Source organism: Ceratocystis lukuohia (assembly GCF_044167205.1).
Source record: "Ceratocystis lukuohia strain C4212 chromosome Unknown Supercontig7_pilon, whole genome shotgun sequence".
NCBI lineage: Eukaryota > Fungi > Ascomycota > Sordariomycetes > Microascales > Ceratocystidaceae > Ceratocystis > Ceratocystis lukuohia.
In genome coordinates, this window is record NW_027263526.1 from 677,296 (window position 1) to 692,185 (window position 14,890).

The 14,890-nt window shown below is 45.8% G+C and overlaps 8 protein-coding genes across 8 annotated transcripts; 4 read left to right on the plus strand and 4 right to left on the minus strand.

The window, feature by feature from the left end:
* Positions 1-241: 241 nt before the first annotated feature.
* HOO65_070134 (uncharacterized protein) lies at positions 242-763 on the minus strand (the record flags this gene model as incomplete). Its single annotated transcript, XM_071001256.1, has 1 exon — positions 242-763. The coding sequence occupies one exon, from the start codon at positions 761-763 to the stop codon at positions 242-244; it is 522 nt and encodes a 173-aa protein (XP_070856852.1).
* Positions 764-1,195: 432 nt separating this feature from the next.
* HOO65_070135 (thiamine pyrophosphokinase) lies at positions 1,196-2,264 on the plus strand (the record flags this gene model as incomplete). The annotated part of the gene is made up of 2 exons (XM_071005100.1): positions 1,196-1,239; positions 1,304-2,264. The coding sequence occupies 2 exons, from the start codon at positions 1,196-1,198 to the stop codon at positions 2,262-2,264; spliced, it is 1,005 nt and encodes a 334-aa protein (XP_070856853.1).
* A 208-nt stretch (positions 2,265-2,472) lies between these two features.
* On the minus strand, positions 2,473-2,999 carry HOO65_070136 (rna polymerase rpb8; the record flags this gene model as incomplete). Its single annotated transcript, XM_071005189.1, has 2 exons — positions 2,473-2,581; positions 2,650-2,999. 2 exons carry the CDS (start codon positions 2,997-2,999, stop codon positions 2,473-2,475), a joined length of 459 nt encoding a protein of 152 aa, XP_070856854.1.
* Positions 3,000-3,279: 280 nt separating this feature from the next.
* On the plus strand, positions 3,280-4,462 carry HOO65_070137 (Elongator complex protein 4; the record flags this gene model as incomplete). Its single annotated transcript, XM_071005072.1, has 2 exons — positions 3,280-3,757; positions 3,816-4,462. 2 exons carry the CDS (start codon positions 3,280-3,282, stop codon positions 4,460-4,462), a joined length of 1,125 nt encoding a protein of 374 aa, XP_070856855.1.
* Positions 4,463-4,889: 427 nt separating this feature from the next.
* HOO65_070138 (putative tRNA-splicing endonuclease subunit tsp-4) lies at positions 4,890-5,741 on the plus strand (the record flags this gene model as incomplete). The annotated part of the gene is made up of 1 exon (XM_071001257.1): positions 4,890-5,741. The coding sequence occupies one exon, from the start codon at positions 4,890-4,892 to the stop codon at positions 5,739-5,741; it is 852 nt and encodes a 283-aa protein (XP_070856856.1).
* A 315-nt stretch (positions 5,742-6,056) lies between these two features.
* HOO65_070139 (Protein ASI1) lies at positions 6,057-8,981 on the minus strand (the record flags this gene model as incomplete). Its single annotated transcript, XM_071001258.1, has 1 exon — positions 6,057-8,981. One exon carries the CDS (start codon positions 8,979-8,981, stop codon positions 6,057-6,059), a length of 2,925 nt encoding a protein of 974 aa, XP_070856857.1.
* Positions 8,982-9,644: 663 nt separating this feature from the next.
* Positions 9,645-10,605, minus strand: HOO65_070140 (Exosome complex component MTR3; the record flags this gene model as incomplete). The annotated part of the gene is made up of 2 exons (XM_071005125.1): positions 9,645-10,396; positions 10,488-10,605. The coding sequence occupies 2 exons, from the start codon at positions 10,603-10,605 to the stop codon at positions 9,645-9,647; spliced, it is 870 nt and encodes a 289-aa protein (XP_070856858.1).
* Positions 10,606-12,511: 1,906 nt separating this feature from the next.
* HOO65_070141 (Mannan polymerase II complex ANP1 subunit) lies at positions 12,512-14,230 on the plus strand (the record flags this gene model as incomplete). The annotated part of the gene is made up of 5 exons (XM_071004993.1): positions 12,512-12,588; positions 12,742-13,421; positions 13,482-13,801; positions 13,856-13,951; positions 14,024-14,230. The coding sequence occupies 5 exons, from the start codon at positions 12,512-12,514 to the stop codon at positions 14,228-14,230; spliced, it is 1,380 nt and encodes a 459-aa protein (XP_070856859.1).
* Between the last annotated feature and the right edge of the window lie 660 nt (positions 14,231-14,890).

Here is a 14,890-nt window from a genome sequence, read left to right on the forward strand (position 1 = left end):
TGCGCTGTTTTCCTGGTACTTATGGCTTTACTAGATAGTATGAAAATTTCTTAGCTATCAGATTCATTTTTTCTCGATTGTCCAAGCATTTGAGATATGCAATATTCCGTGACTATTCATGTGCGTGTTATATATATTTTGGTATGTCTTTCCCTTCCGAAACGACCCCCTAACCTAGCACAACCTTATTGACACATTCGTCAACAAAACATAGACGCCACAATGTCTCCCGCCAATCTGACTATCGCTCGAGGAAACTAGGGTCGCTCCTTACCCGGCTCTCGAATTTCTTCCACCAATTCTCAAACGCTTTGAGTGGAACAACTTCCACACCATCTGGTCCAGGCGTGCCACTGAAACTTGCCATGAAATCAAAGGCGTTGCTAATTATGGCCTGCGCAAGCGAGATTGTAGTCTCACGACCAGGTTTTGATTTAACAAGTGGCATTTGCTGCATCTTTCCCGCTACCTCATCTGCGGCTTCAATGCTAATGCCAATGACAGCGCCTTCAGCTGACAAGTACGACTTGATGTCGATGGAAACACTCTCCTTTCCGGGGCCCACAGCTCCACTAAGCTTGAAATCAGGTGTTTGGCCCGTTGCAGAGGCCAAAGTAAAGTCTGATGCACTAGTGACATAAATTGCAGCTGCAGTTTGTGCAGGCAGCGAGGCACCTGGAATGAGGCACACAACCACAGATTCGCAATTATTAACCGCATACAAAAGAGATGTCTCTGATATAGCAGAGCTCGGGGCAGTCATGATGGCTTGGCCAATGGGGATTACCCCAAACAGAGCACCGGACATTGCTAAAAGATAATGATGAGCTAGACTTTGCGTGTCTTGACTAATACTGAATGAAGATTGGCGTAGACAGATTTTCGGTAATGTGTGGTTACAGTAGAACAATTGATCAACACGAGGATATTTACCTAGAAAGGGGGCTTTTACATATATACCAGTAATCAAAGCATTAGTTCGACTACGCCTTATGTGGATGCAGCCACATCCTTTTTTTCCCACTTCATGAAGTTTCTAGCTGAAATTTATTGCATTATCGGGGCATTGTGGGGCACAGTGGGGCTCAAGGTGACACAGACAAACACAACCCAACCCCCGTCTTGTCCGCAGCAACGCAAGCCCCGACCTCATTCAGAGTCCTCATAATGCAATTTCTCCCTTAATTCTTTCAGAATGACGCAACTTACGAACCTTGATATCATTAACAACGTGGACAAGTCTGTAACCGTATTAATCATGAAACTCAAAATATCACCACCATCACTAACATCGGCCATCCAGTTACCCCCAACACGCCACAAATTCCATAGCATGTGAACGTCCTGAGAAGAGCCATTATTGCCTCTTGTTTGAGGATAGCCAAGGAAGATTCTCTGTCGGATTTCTAGTGCCTGAGGTTGTCAATGCCCTGACCAAGCTCCCGACAGAACTTGCCTCCAGTATCGAAATTGACCACCAAAACAAGACCGTGCTTGCTTTCACAGAGCCTACCGAATCTGAGCGCACTACACATGTTGCCGCTATCGTCCAGCATTGGCAAAGCCGCCAGGTCTTCAAAGTCCTCAAACGCTTCAGAAATGAGATGTGGCCAGTATACGGCCGTGATGGCGTTACCGTTTTGTATAGCATAGAACGTGTTGCCGCTAGTTTATTCGGTGTCAACAGGTATGGAGCCCACTTAAACGCCTGGGTTCGCAGCGGTGACTCCAGGGGTGGAATGAAATTATGGATTGGGCGTCGTGCAGCCGATAAGCCTACCTATCCTAGAATGCTGGATAATACCGCAGCTGGCGGTATGGTAACGGGTGAGGATCCTCTCGAGTGTATTATCCGTGAAGCTGATGAAGAGGCATCCTTGCCCGAATCCATAATGCGGCAGAACGTCATTCCTTCAGGGTTTATTTCGTACATCGCTCTAACGTCTTCTACACGTGAGGATGGAGGCGAATCCGGACTTTTGTATCCTGAGTGTCAATGGATCTACGACATAGAGTTACCTGAGGGACTCACTCCAGTCCCAAAGGACGGCGAAGTTGAGGCGTTTTATCTCTGGACTGTAGACCAAGTTCTTGATCAACTACACCAGGGAAACTTCAAACCCAATTGTGGTCTGCTTTTGATAGACTTTTTCATCCGCCATGGCATTATGACGAAAGATAACGAGCCTGATTTTGATGAAATCAAAGCGCGTCTCCGACGTCCGCTGCCTTTTCCGGGGCCCCATGAACATATCCAAGTGTAGGGAAGTGAAATAACTTCATGCGGAACGGAATTTTCTCTTTTTCTTGGGATATCATTTGAACCGAATGACGAACATCTAGAAGTCGAAGTTCCCACTAAAATTTCTCGCGACACCAACTTTATTTTTGGCCTATTAATGTATCTATATAAAACAAAATATGACGCTCGTGATAACATGAAACGATTGAATGTTAGGTCATGCTTCACATCTATTGTCTCTTGACTAGCAGGTAAATGTAGTCAACCCGCAGAGAAGTGAGCTTCTTGTAAGGACCATTCAGTGAGAGTAGAAGACCGCCAAACGAGGCGTAAACTTTGCTAGATTTGGTGTTAGTGCTATATTCGTTGACTGTGAAATAAAATATTCGGATCGCATGTATACGTACATATTCTTGCCATCGTCGCCATCCTCGAACTTGTAAATCTTGCCATAGCAGACATAATCGTACATATCAGCCAGCGTAGGTTCCGCAGGCTGGTTGCCTTTGCTAGTGTCTCTCCAGCCCTTCTCCTCACTCTTAGATCCATCCAAAGCCAACGAGGTAGCAATCATGACAGTCATGTTTTGGCCAATGCCTGGCTGTATAAGCTCAACATTGATATCAAGTGTCAGAATAGTTGATTCATCGGAAGATGTTGCAGATATTCTGGCGACACGGTCGTACTTAGACTGATCGAACTCTGTAACGTTGAAACTCTCCTCAAAGAGAGTGGCGTCGCTTCCATTTCCTGACATTATGGGCAGCTTTTCTTGGTTATTAAGTAGTAATAGTCGGAGATCGTATTGAATGTATAAAATAGAGGAAATGGTGATCCCAAGAAGCTAACCTGCATCGTCAAAGTTTTGTTGTCTGTGGCCAAGGTTTTTTTAATCCTACGAGGCTACGCATTCAGCCTTGTAGTGGGGCCAAAAGCTTCAATTGAAGCATTACCCCACCCCACCTAAGACTTTAATACTACAAACCTCTAGAATAACCTCGACAGCTAGCTTCATAAATCAGTATTCTAAAGCCAACATGTCATTCAAAAAAAGGAATGTCGCGATCACACCTAATAGTGGCGTAGCTGGAAAACCCGCAAATGCCTCAACAGAACCATCATCTCTAACTCCCCTACCCTCCCTAGTCAGTCTTGCTCCAGGTGTACGACTATCTACAGTGGATGGACGCTTGACAACCTCAACTGGAACCACATCCCTTGACAGCACTCTCGCTGGCCATGCGGGACTTCCCCTTGGACACAGCCTTTTGCTCCAGGAATCTACTACAACTGATTTTGGAGGACTTGCTCTAAGATATTTCGCGGCAGAGGGACTAGTTCAAGGACACCACGTCCACGTTCTTGGCGTCTCCGAGTCATGGAAAGCATCGTTGCCGGGTCTTGCCAGCAAACAGGACTCGGGGCCCAAGAGGTCGGCACCTAAAATTCCCGATGATCGCATGAAGATTGCCTGGAGATACGAAACATTCGAGAAGCGCCAGGCTAGTGGCACAGGTATTGTTCAGGCCAGCCTTGTTAACGTCAAATAAAAGTAACTAACGAAATTCAGTAGACCAATCAAGGGGGAGCACACCATTCTGCCATCGTTTTGACCTGAACAAGCGTCTTGAACCAGGTGCAGTCAAGGGCCAACTCTTCACATACCCTCTATCTCCTACAGGCGGGAACTCACGCCTAATTGCTGAAATCAAGCAAAAGTTGGTGTCATCGCCCACAAAATCTATTCACAGAATAATTATCCCCGGCTTCCTTCTTCCTACTATCTACGCCCCTCAATTTTGCCGTCCAACAGAAAGTCTTCAGTTTCTTCACTGCCTGCGAGCCCTGTTGCGACAATTTTCTGATAGAACAGCAGCAATGCTGACGATACCTGCTGACCTATACCCTGCCAGTTCGGGCCTAGGCAAGTGGATAGAGCTTATGCATGATGCCGTAGCACATCTCATACCAACAGAGTCCCAGCCAGCGAACAACGAAACTAGCGATGCTACGGAAACTACCCAAGGCTATATGAAGATGCGCCGGCTTCCTGTTTACAATGAAAAGGGCGGTGGCCTTGAGGACAACAATCTCGGAGAGACTCTATCATTCCACATCAGTAGTACCTCGGGGCTAGTCATTGCACCATTAGTGTTGCCCCCAGCTATCGACAGTGCCCCAGTTGAGCCCTCGTCGTCAAAAGTGGACCTTGAATTCTAGGGCCCACCAATTCGAACAAAAAAAAATTGCCTGCATAGCCAATAGCCCCGGTATAAGAATACGAAAATTTCCCCTGTCTCCACAACCTGTCCACATATAATAGTATCCTCCCGAAAATTTGCTCCCACCTTTTTTTCTCTGATTCTATCGTTATATCATCTCTACACAGCTAACACAAGCGTGTAGAGAAAATTACAAAGGTATGTATACAACTCTTACTTCCAAAACCACGAAATCCACATGGACAAGATTATCTCCTTTATATCTGTCAATCCCCTGAATTACGATGTCGACAACCTTTTACTGTGTCTTTTATATGATCCATCTTGACTTCACATTCTCTCACTTAGTCTTGCGTTCTTGAACAAATAAATCTAACGCATCCTAGATGTAGATCTCTCTTTTAGAAAACGCCACACATTCCAGAATGGCTATCCAAAATGATTCTGATCCTGTCCGCATATCCCTCATAGGAGGCAGATACCTTGTCTTTGACTACAAGCAAATATCGCGGCTTCGCCGAGATCACAACATTTGCGCCATCCTAGTTGGAACTACACCACAGAACCCAAGTCAGAATGTCTTCCAAGGGGTCCCTTTGGAGATTGGGCCTGAAGAGGCGACTGGCCTAGTTTCCATCGGAGCAGCGTACATTGTTGATGAACTACAAGCTCATCTCAACGCTCTAGACAGTTCGGACCTGACAACCCGTGATACATACTTGAAGGATCTAGCCTCGCGTCGACGCCAATTCTCAAGTGCTCTAGATCAAGAGGACCAACGCAAGAAACAAGAAGCCCAAATATACCGAAAGTCGGGCTCGAAGGGTAGCCAGATCTTGAAAACCTCTGACCCAGGACTTGAGCTTGAGACGAAAGTAGATACGACAACTGAGGATTCAAAACTTCCCATGACATCGTTAACTACGGCCCATAGCTTTACCCTTATATCGCCCCCTCATGACCCTTCAATTTCTCATAAACCTGTAGTAGATCCGCTTTGGCGATGGCTTCAAAGCAATGGCTACTATATGACACCTGGTCTGCGGTTCGGGTCACACTACAGCGTATATCCTGGCGACCCTCTTCGCTACCATGCGCATTTTCTAGCCAATTCTTACCCGTGGGACAAGCCTGTTCCTCTTCTAGATTTAGTAGGAAACGGAAGATTAGGCACGGCCGTGAAAAAGGGGTTCCTTATTGGAGGTCAGTACCTAGACGAAAACTGTCAGAGCAAGGGACCGTTCAGAGCGTTTACCATCGAGTGGGCGGCGATGTAGAAGCTTATGATTAAATAAAAAATTTAATGATGATGACCAAAAATAACTCTATGTGTACATTGCTACTCATCGTACACTGCCATAAAAACAGGCCAACCTCAATCAACGCAGAATATGTGACAAACTCATGCAAATAGGAAAATCCTAACTCGGTTTTAACTCAACTAATGGTGCCCAACGCAAAAAGACGAAAAATAAAAAAGTAGATGCTAGACAATGATACAAATGCGCAAAAAGAATATAAAGAAAATACAGTCTCAACGCCCAGTCATCATACCAGCGGATCAAGTTCCAACGATTATTGCCGTTGCTCCTTCATGGTACATAAATGCGACTGAAGCTACCAACCTCTCTGCGACAGCAAACACACTTGTCAAAGTTGTTCATGGCAAGAGACACACGACAGTCATCACACAAACTCAGACAACGGCATGGCCACACAATGATGGTTCGCGGCGCACATTGGCATACAACACACTGTGGCCCGCTATTTCCCAAGCCTGATGCGCCCTCAGACCAACTCGAATGGTCACCAACGCTGCTATCGTCAACAGACCCAGAAGCCTTGTTACGCCGAGATAGTAACAGTGCCTCTAAGAGACGCTCTTCTTCCTCATCATCAAGTGCAGATTGCCATTTGACTGAGCGTTGCTGCACTTGACGCGGCATAAGAATACGCGACTTCTGCAGCTGCTCAATACGCCTGAAACGTGATCGCGTCACAAGTGTATCGCTAGCCAAATGGGCAGAAAGTGTGCGTGCATTTTCGCGGTCCTGCAGTGTCTGTGGATGGAGGAGCCTGGCAAGATCAGAAGCTTCTATTGGAGTATCAGAAAATGGGGATGAGTGGCGGTATCGCTGCAACCCAGTTTGGCTTGCGCCTGGTGCGCCCTCATTGTCAGTAACGTCATCATCTTCATCTTCAGAAATGTCACTTGTGTGGTCTTCACTTTCCTCATCGATGGGTGGGTTGTAATCACCGCTGGTATCTGTTTTCCCCCAAATCCCCCCCTTAACCCACCAACGGTACAAGCGATTATCGATATCATTTTCATCAATCTCCCCGTTCATTATTGAGGCAGCGCGACCTTTTCGAACCTCTGCTTCAACATCAACGTCATCAGAAGTTGGAATTCGCACACCCGCAATGGTACCACCGAGTCCTTTCAGGCCATTCGATCGTTGCTTCCCAGGTCCCTCAGCAGAATCGTTAGTTTGGCGCGGCTTAATATTGCTAGAGAGTTGTACGAGAAGCCTAGGGCGCCATGTTACTCCGACAGAACTGAATAATGCCAAGGCAAGTAAAGCAGAAACCGCGCCTACAAGACGGAGCATACTGAGCAGCAAATCAATCGCCATGAGAAGTTTGTTTCTGCGCTCGGCCGCGCCAATACTATCACGAATTCGCTTCTCGGGATAAGACGAGTCTTTTATAGACTGTGCCAAGCGTTGATGAGCGTATCCATTGTCGACCGAAACTGGCAGAGAAGGGTCCCTCTCAATCGGTATCAGGCCGACTGTTCCTACATCGTCATAACGGAGATCCACAATTGACATGCGCCCCAAGACAGTATTTGGGGATCCTAAAGATTCCAGGCGATGTTGTTCAAGCCATGTCCGCGGCTTTATATTGACTTGCTTGTCTTCTTGTAAATAAACGACCTCACTAGCCAAAGACACTGCGGCAAAGCCGACTCTGAGGAGGGCCGTGTAAAAGTCTACCTGGCCAGTAACTCTCAGTTCTGCCAGTGATATTCGGGCCTGCATATTCTCCATAGCAGCCGAAGCTCGTGAAGCGATGGTTGAGTATTCCCTATTCCCATCTAAGGAGAGCGAAGATAGAAGGACCGTCAAACCATAAATACCAAGGCAGCAAACCATGCCAAAGAAGAGCATCATGTGAGGCACCCAGCTCAAAAGACAGACAGTTGGGAAACGAAGCAAGCTTTGACTCTCGATGTCATCAAATGAAAAGCTACACCAGCTGCAAATCAGAATAGCCATAAAGCACGAGGCCCATACTCCAGTGCTGATAAGGCGGTATCTTGACTGCAGTCTAAATATAGCCAGCAAGTTGCTAGTGATATGAGCCATACATGTCAAAAATGCGACAACCAGCATTTCAGGAGATGCGTTAGCACGATTCAAGATCATAGAGCGCGTTAGAACCAGACCTGTTGTGCCGGTGACAGAGGGTTTGATTGGATTCTGTTTCGTCCAGCTGATCTGACCACTAATTGCACCTTCAGCTTCTGAGAAAGCAAGTGATGTTTCCAGCAAGCTCATGCCAGTTTCAGTTCCCACATGTCGCCCTTCAACAGAACAAGACAGGCACTCAACAAACCAACTGAGACAGATGCTCATGAACACAGGCCACAAGAGGGAAAGAGAGCCATGTAAGCTGAAAGGCTTTCCGCTGTTTCCAGGCTCTAAAGGTATCATATGGGCAGCAATACAAGAGTCGCGATCGGAAGCACCAAGTAGAAGAGATGAGCTTATCCAATTCAAGGCTGGGAGGTCGAAGGCGAACATGAGATCAGAGGATTGCGTAGGGTCGCTCCATCGTAATCGAGAAAATTCGGGCGATGTCTGGCACTGTAGGGCTCGGAGGATGCTAATAGCATAATACACGAGAAGGGCAATAGCAGGTGATCGAACGATAAGTCGAGAAAGAAGAGAGAGGCGAACGGGCCGTCGGGTACACGCATAAACATTTGTCCTATTCAAAAGAATGGTCATAGCCACACTCGAGATGGCCCATTTGCTAAAGGCAAATGACAGAATAGTTCCTAAATTTCGAACGCTGTCGGAAGCCATTCTACCCACAGGGCCTGTCGGGGTTTGAGAATCGTTAAGAGAGTTGAGGGTAGTAGATGTAGCAGCATCAAAAACAGTTGAAGCCATCGTCGGTAAGCTACTAGCATGAAGCTCTACAGAAGCAGTCGCAGCAGCAGCAGTAGCGACGGCAGCAACAGTGTTATCAGGGTGGTTAGGGTCAGCCAATAACTGTGACTGCGACAGGATCGGGATAGCCTCGTCGTCGTCCTGGGTCAAAATAAAGGTGCTGAGTTTCTTCACAATGCGCGGGCCAACCAAGGCAAGATCTTTCAACGATGGCATATATTTTGAAACGTCGGCCTTGGCAAGAAACTGTTGAGAATGCCACGACGAGAAATTCAGGCCGAGGCTGCCCCATCCGCCATTTGACGCGGCAGAATTCTCGGTGGATAGTGTTGACATGGTGGAGAACAAGTTAAAGACCGCTCGCTCACAACACAACACAGCTTGGGACACCTGAACTTGTTCTAAGCGATTCCTAGCTTAAATTTCAAAGCCATGCGTCAAAAAACAAGACAAGATAAGGCCAAGAATGTAGTGACAAAATCAAAGGCTAAACAAACATTTGCTCTCACGTTCACGTCACTCACGTTGGGCACGCTCAAGAATGGAAAGAGGTTAGAATAGTTTAGGTGTTAGAAGCACCAGGATAAGGGGAAAACAGCTAGAAAAAGTAGACGTATTGCGGAAATAAAAAAAGATTTATTCACAAGTCATGCAGAAAAGTCACGCATCTTGATTCAGTAGATTTCGTTGTTTATGAACAACGAAAGGTCAGATCACGCCGTTTAGAGGGATGACAAGTTATTTGTTAGGGTATATACTAGGGTCTTTTCTAGGGTTAATGGATGTGATGATGGTAACAGCCAGCTTCAAAAATTTTCATCTTTTTTGCGGTTTCAAAAATTCAAATGGTCCGTTTTTTAATAGCTTGCTTTGGATAGTATGCCTCGACTCTTGGTTATGCAAGAAATACAGGTCTATGGTCTGATCTGGACAAAAAGAGAAGATATAGTGCTGAGTAAAGAGATTCAAAATAAATATCCCTTGGTGTATGCACCTTTATCAACAGTCGACTTTTACTACTTCCATGAGACTGGTGGAAAGTACTGATCTGCTTCCCTTTGCTGCTTGAATTGCCCGGGAAATTAGCTGAAGATGGATTCCCTCAACTTCCGGAGGGATTTGCCCTTTTAACCACAGGTTCGTGATTTCATCTCGAGATGGCATGTATGCGACACAGCACATGGCTAAAATCTCTGTGTGCTCTGAGGGGACAGGATCAAGCACAATGACAGGAGACTGCGAGCCAGCTCCTGGGACTAACGCTGCTACACCGCCACTGACAGTGTCAACTGCATCTATGCCAGCATCAGCAATGGCGGCTGACGCTACTGTGATGCATCCTGCAAGAACATTCATCATATCCCAATCGCTATTGTTGATGCCCTCGATACTATCGCGGGGATCGTCGCCTTCAATAATGGTGACTATAACCTCTACACCGCTTTTAGGCCATCGCTCAGCAATGATAGACCCTCTAAGTGCAGTCTCAAGATGTACACTCAAGTCACGTTCGCTTGTGTCACGAAGATATCCTCGCCTTTGCCGGGTCGCAAAAGGCGCATATTTGACATGCGTCGCTAATACAAGATGTGGAGAGAAGGGCGCTGATCGGGGCAAAGCACGAGGCCCATGGACAGTGCATATGAGCTTCATGCCATTGGTTACCTTGGTCGTTTGCAAAGATGACAACTGCTTCTCAATCTCAAGGTACGCTGACCCAGAAGCAGTGGGTGTCACTCCTGTTCTGAGAACTAGATAGTTGGGTATGTTAGCTATATGTTTACTCTAGGCACTAGGAAAAGACGGGACATGTCTGGAAAGACAACGTAGATGCGAACTTACAAGCGGCACGAATGCCATCGTTGCTACGAGTTCGAGAAGAATTTTCAACCTTGGTAGGAAGATATACCGGAGGATTTGTAGCAGCTGCGGGGCCGTTGATACGTCTTCTATCGGCCATTATGGTTAACTTGGAGAGTAATCTTGGATGAAGGTGAAAATATCATATCCACGGCCTTGGGAACTCTGCCAATGTCTCTAGTACCGTGACGCTAAGAAAGCAAGCTCCATCCAATGTGGGTCCTTAACCCCGCTACAACAATATATGGCTCCAAAACACCTCAGTAATGCAATATAAACTACATACACTTTTCTCTTTAGAGACGACGCTCCACAATAAAAAAGTATAGAAAAAGCCTGCACCACGCGAAAACTTCGTCAACCTTTTCTTCTTTCCAATTCTCTCACAACATTTGAAAACTACTGCCATCTTGTCAAACCTGCGATTTGCTGGGCATGGATGAGTATATGGTGATATTGGAAACTGCATGGCAGCAGACAACAGCATGAGTGCCCTTATAACCCTCTACGCCGACAGTGAACATAGCTATGGTAAGTCACACCTACTCTCCCTATCCGAAATCTCACACTCTTTTATGATGCAAAACAATTCCACTTTGTTTTTGTGATTACCTGAACATATAAAACAACATGCACTACCATCTGATTTTTTCACCATCTTTCCCCCATTTTATTGCCCTTTTTTTCGTCATTAGAGTTGCTAACTCAAACTAGTAAATTCTGGATGTGTTGCTCACACAACGACTTTTTGTAACTTTCTCTATGTGGTAAGGATCGCATTCCCCGCTCCCTTGACTCGCCCTCCTATGACCTTCAATGATGATATTCTTATTCAGTTCTGCTTCTGAAAAGAATGAAGACAACTTTATACCAAAATCTATCTGATAAGACCGTCACAATACCCTGGATGCTTCTTGAATTACCTTCGCTTCATCGGCATGTTACTAACCTGGATGCTGAAGATAGACATGTAGATCTTCTAAACTCACGTTGCGTTTCTAATCTCAAAATAGTCAGCATATAATGCTCACGATAGCATTATTTGGTAAGGTAAGGATTTTTTTCTCTCTATATTCGCTTTGTGCAAAATGCAACATGATGATCAAGTTTATCCATTCAACTATTCCGCCTTGACCAAGCGGTCCTTCCAGACCATAGTCGTTCTTGTGGCGGCGAGGACTGGTCGTGGAGTTTGAACCCGTTTATGCGGGATCTTTAATTCGGCTCAATTGCCCTGACCTACTTCGTCTCGTTCTGAGCCGGAATTGCTTGGGGACGGTCAAGGTGGCTGAGTACAACGCTACACTGATGCATTGCAAAACAGAAACGTCTTCTTGAACACGGCCCTGGAATCTTCTCATTAATAAGGGATTGAGTGCTAACGACGTATCTTTTTAGGATAAGTGCAAACCTATAGTAGTTCCATTTAGTTAAAAAATATATGTAAAATATCTCCACTTTTGTTGCCGCGAACATGTAGATTGAAAATTGACTAGGAGTTTTTCCTGATTCTTTTGAGAAGATTAACAGTTGATTGTAATCTCAAATAATGGGGACCTCACCACAACTTGCGTCGTTGGTTGGCTCTGGGAAAATGCTGGGATGTCACGTGACTACACACGTGTAGCTTAGCTTACCTAGCTTTGCTGAGGCGTATCTTTTTAGTGGGTAAAGGGGCCCCTTTCGGAACCCATCTTGCTGGTCGTTGGTATTGTGTCTTTTCCAATTGACTAGGTTTCACACGTTTGCCGTCTCTTGTGTCTTCCTGTTGCAGGTTGCAGAACTTCAATTTCTCTTGTACTTCATGGCACATTGATTACGCCTCGTTTCTTCTTTTATCCCATCCATTCAGGCCCATTTAGCTTTGCGGCCACTAATTGTTTCTTCGATCAGATTACTTGAGGCTCTGCGTTGAAGCGGCGCTGTGGTCTTTGTGCCTGTGTCCCATTCTCTTCGCCTACTTTCATCTCGCAACATCATCATTTTATATTTTTCATATCTTCAAAATGATGCCTCGGCATCATAATGGCGCTTTCGCCAATGGCTACCCTCGTGGCAATACCTTCGATATTTCACCTCATAGGTACAAACACAACCTTACTTGCATCCTTATTTCTACACGCATCATGTGAAAACTCTAGGCCACCTTGCGGCTAATTGCTGATTTTACACATGGCCTCATCTTTGTCTGACCTTTACCATGGTAACTAACAGATGCTTCATTGCATATTAATAGATACCAACCTCGCTCGTCTACTCCTGCATCTCGACGCCGAAGAAATATGGTCTTGCGCATTGTCGTCAGTCTCGTTGTTATCTTCGCCTTTGCCTACTACATCTGGCCTAACAGCGGACCTGCTTCCGTTCTAACTCTGGGTCTTTTATCGGCCAGCAACAGCCTCCAGGTGGACAGCATCAAATACTATGATCTTACTGCAACCCAGGGTACCGCTAGAGGATGGGAGCGCGAAGAGAGGATTCTCCTCTGTGTCCCTCTCAGAGATGCTGAGGCTCATCTGGGCATGTTCTTCTCTCACCTTCGAAACTTCACCTACCCTCATCACCTTATCGATCTGGCATTTCTCGTCTCCGACTCAAAGGACAACACCCTAAGTGTTTTAATCCAGAACCTGGAAAGAATTCAGGCTGATGAGAATGAGTACATGCACTACGGTGAAATCTCTATCATTGAGAAGGACTTTGGTCAAAAGGTTAATCAAGACGTTGAATCTCGTCATGGATTTGCTGCTCAGGCTAGTCGTCGTAAATTGATGGCGCAGGCTCGCAATTGGCTGCTTAGTGCTACCCTACGTCCCTATCATTCGTGGGTGTATTGGAGAGATGTGGATGTTGAAACCGCACCTTTTACTATTCTTGAAGACCTGATGCGTCACAACAAAGACGTTATTGTGCCTAGTAAGTTGACAATAATCGTCATTGCCTGTATTTTGATTTGTGTGCTAACTGATTTGTTAGATGTCTGGCGTCCGCTCCCTGATTGGCTTGGCGGCGAACAACCTTACGATTTGAATTCATGGCAAGAGTCCGAAACTGCTCTGGCCTTGGCTGATACACTGGACGAGGATGCCGTTATTGTTGAAGGTTATGCAGAGTATGCTACCTGGAGACCTCACCTGGCCTACCTTCGCGACCCCTACGGCGACCCTGACATGGAGATGGAAATCGATGGTGTTGGTGGTGTTAGTATTCTTGCCAAGGCAAGAGTGTTCAGACTCGGCGCTCATTTCCCTGCTTTCAGCTTTGAGAAACATGCTGAGACTGAGGGTTTTGGAAAGGTATTTGTCTATTTTTTCTCTACTGTAGTTGTACTACTGCTAACACAGATATAGATGGCTCGTCGCATGGGATTCTCTGTTGTGGGGTTGCCTCATTACACCGTGTGGCATCTGTACGAACCTAGTGTTGACGACATCCGGCATATGGAGGTACGTAAAAAATGCGAATGCAGATTGTCTTCTTTGGAAAAATAGGCAATATACTAACCTAGATGGTTATAGGAAATGGAGCGCGAACGTCAACAACGCGAGAAAGAGGACCAGGAAAAGGCCAAGAAGGCTGAGAAGCTGAAGGAGGACTTTGGCGATGCTAACAGCCAATGGGAGAAGGACAAAACAGACATGCAGGACCTGGCTAACCAAGAACAGGAGGATGGTACCGGTATTATCACCGATGGAGAAGATAAGCCTGTTGCCGGAGCCGCTTAAAGCGCCAATAGTTCAGCGTTGTTTCTTTTCCTTTCCTTGTTACTTGTCATGATTGATGGATGGCCTCCTGTACTTAGTGTTTCGTTTCTTTTTTGGTCAAAGGGTGTGATCTAAGTGATATGCCATAGTACATGGTCTTGTTTTATCGATGGGTGGACGGATGTGTTCAGATCCGTATATGGCCTAAGATTGTTATTTTATCATGCACATGATTTTTTGCTTTAATATCTTGAAAAAAATAGAGAATGCGGGAAATGGCGAAGGCTGTGTTTGAATTTTGGCAGGGCTGTGAGGTTTGATAGTTTGCGCTTGAATGTTGTAACGATCAATATCGAATGTAATCTGTTAATGGCCGTTCCTAACTCGACGCTATGCACTTGTAAGGTGACATAACAGCTAGCTGAGGCTGAACACTGTAACGTATTAATAAGTGGAGTCACAGGCGGCTGACAACAGCTGGCTGTAGCAACATGGAACTTGACATTTGGTGCCGGGCTTGATTCTAGAATGCTAATCTGTTGAAGCTTTGAGGCTCTATTATTACTTTCTCGGCGTGGGCCATCAATTCTAGGAGCGTGCTGAGTATTTGGTCACAGCTTTAAAAGTCTTTGAAACTGAGCAGAAGAAAGAGCAGAATAAGTAAGTAAAGGTGGAACGAAT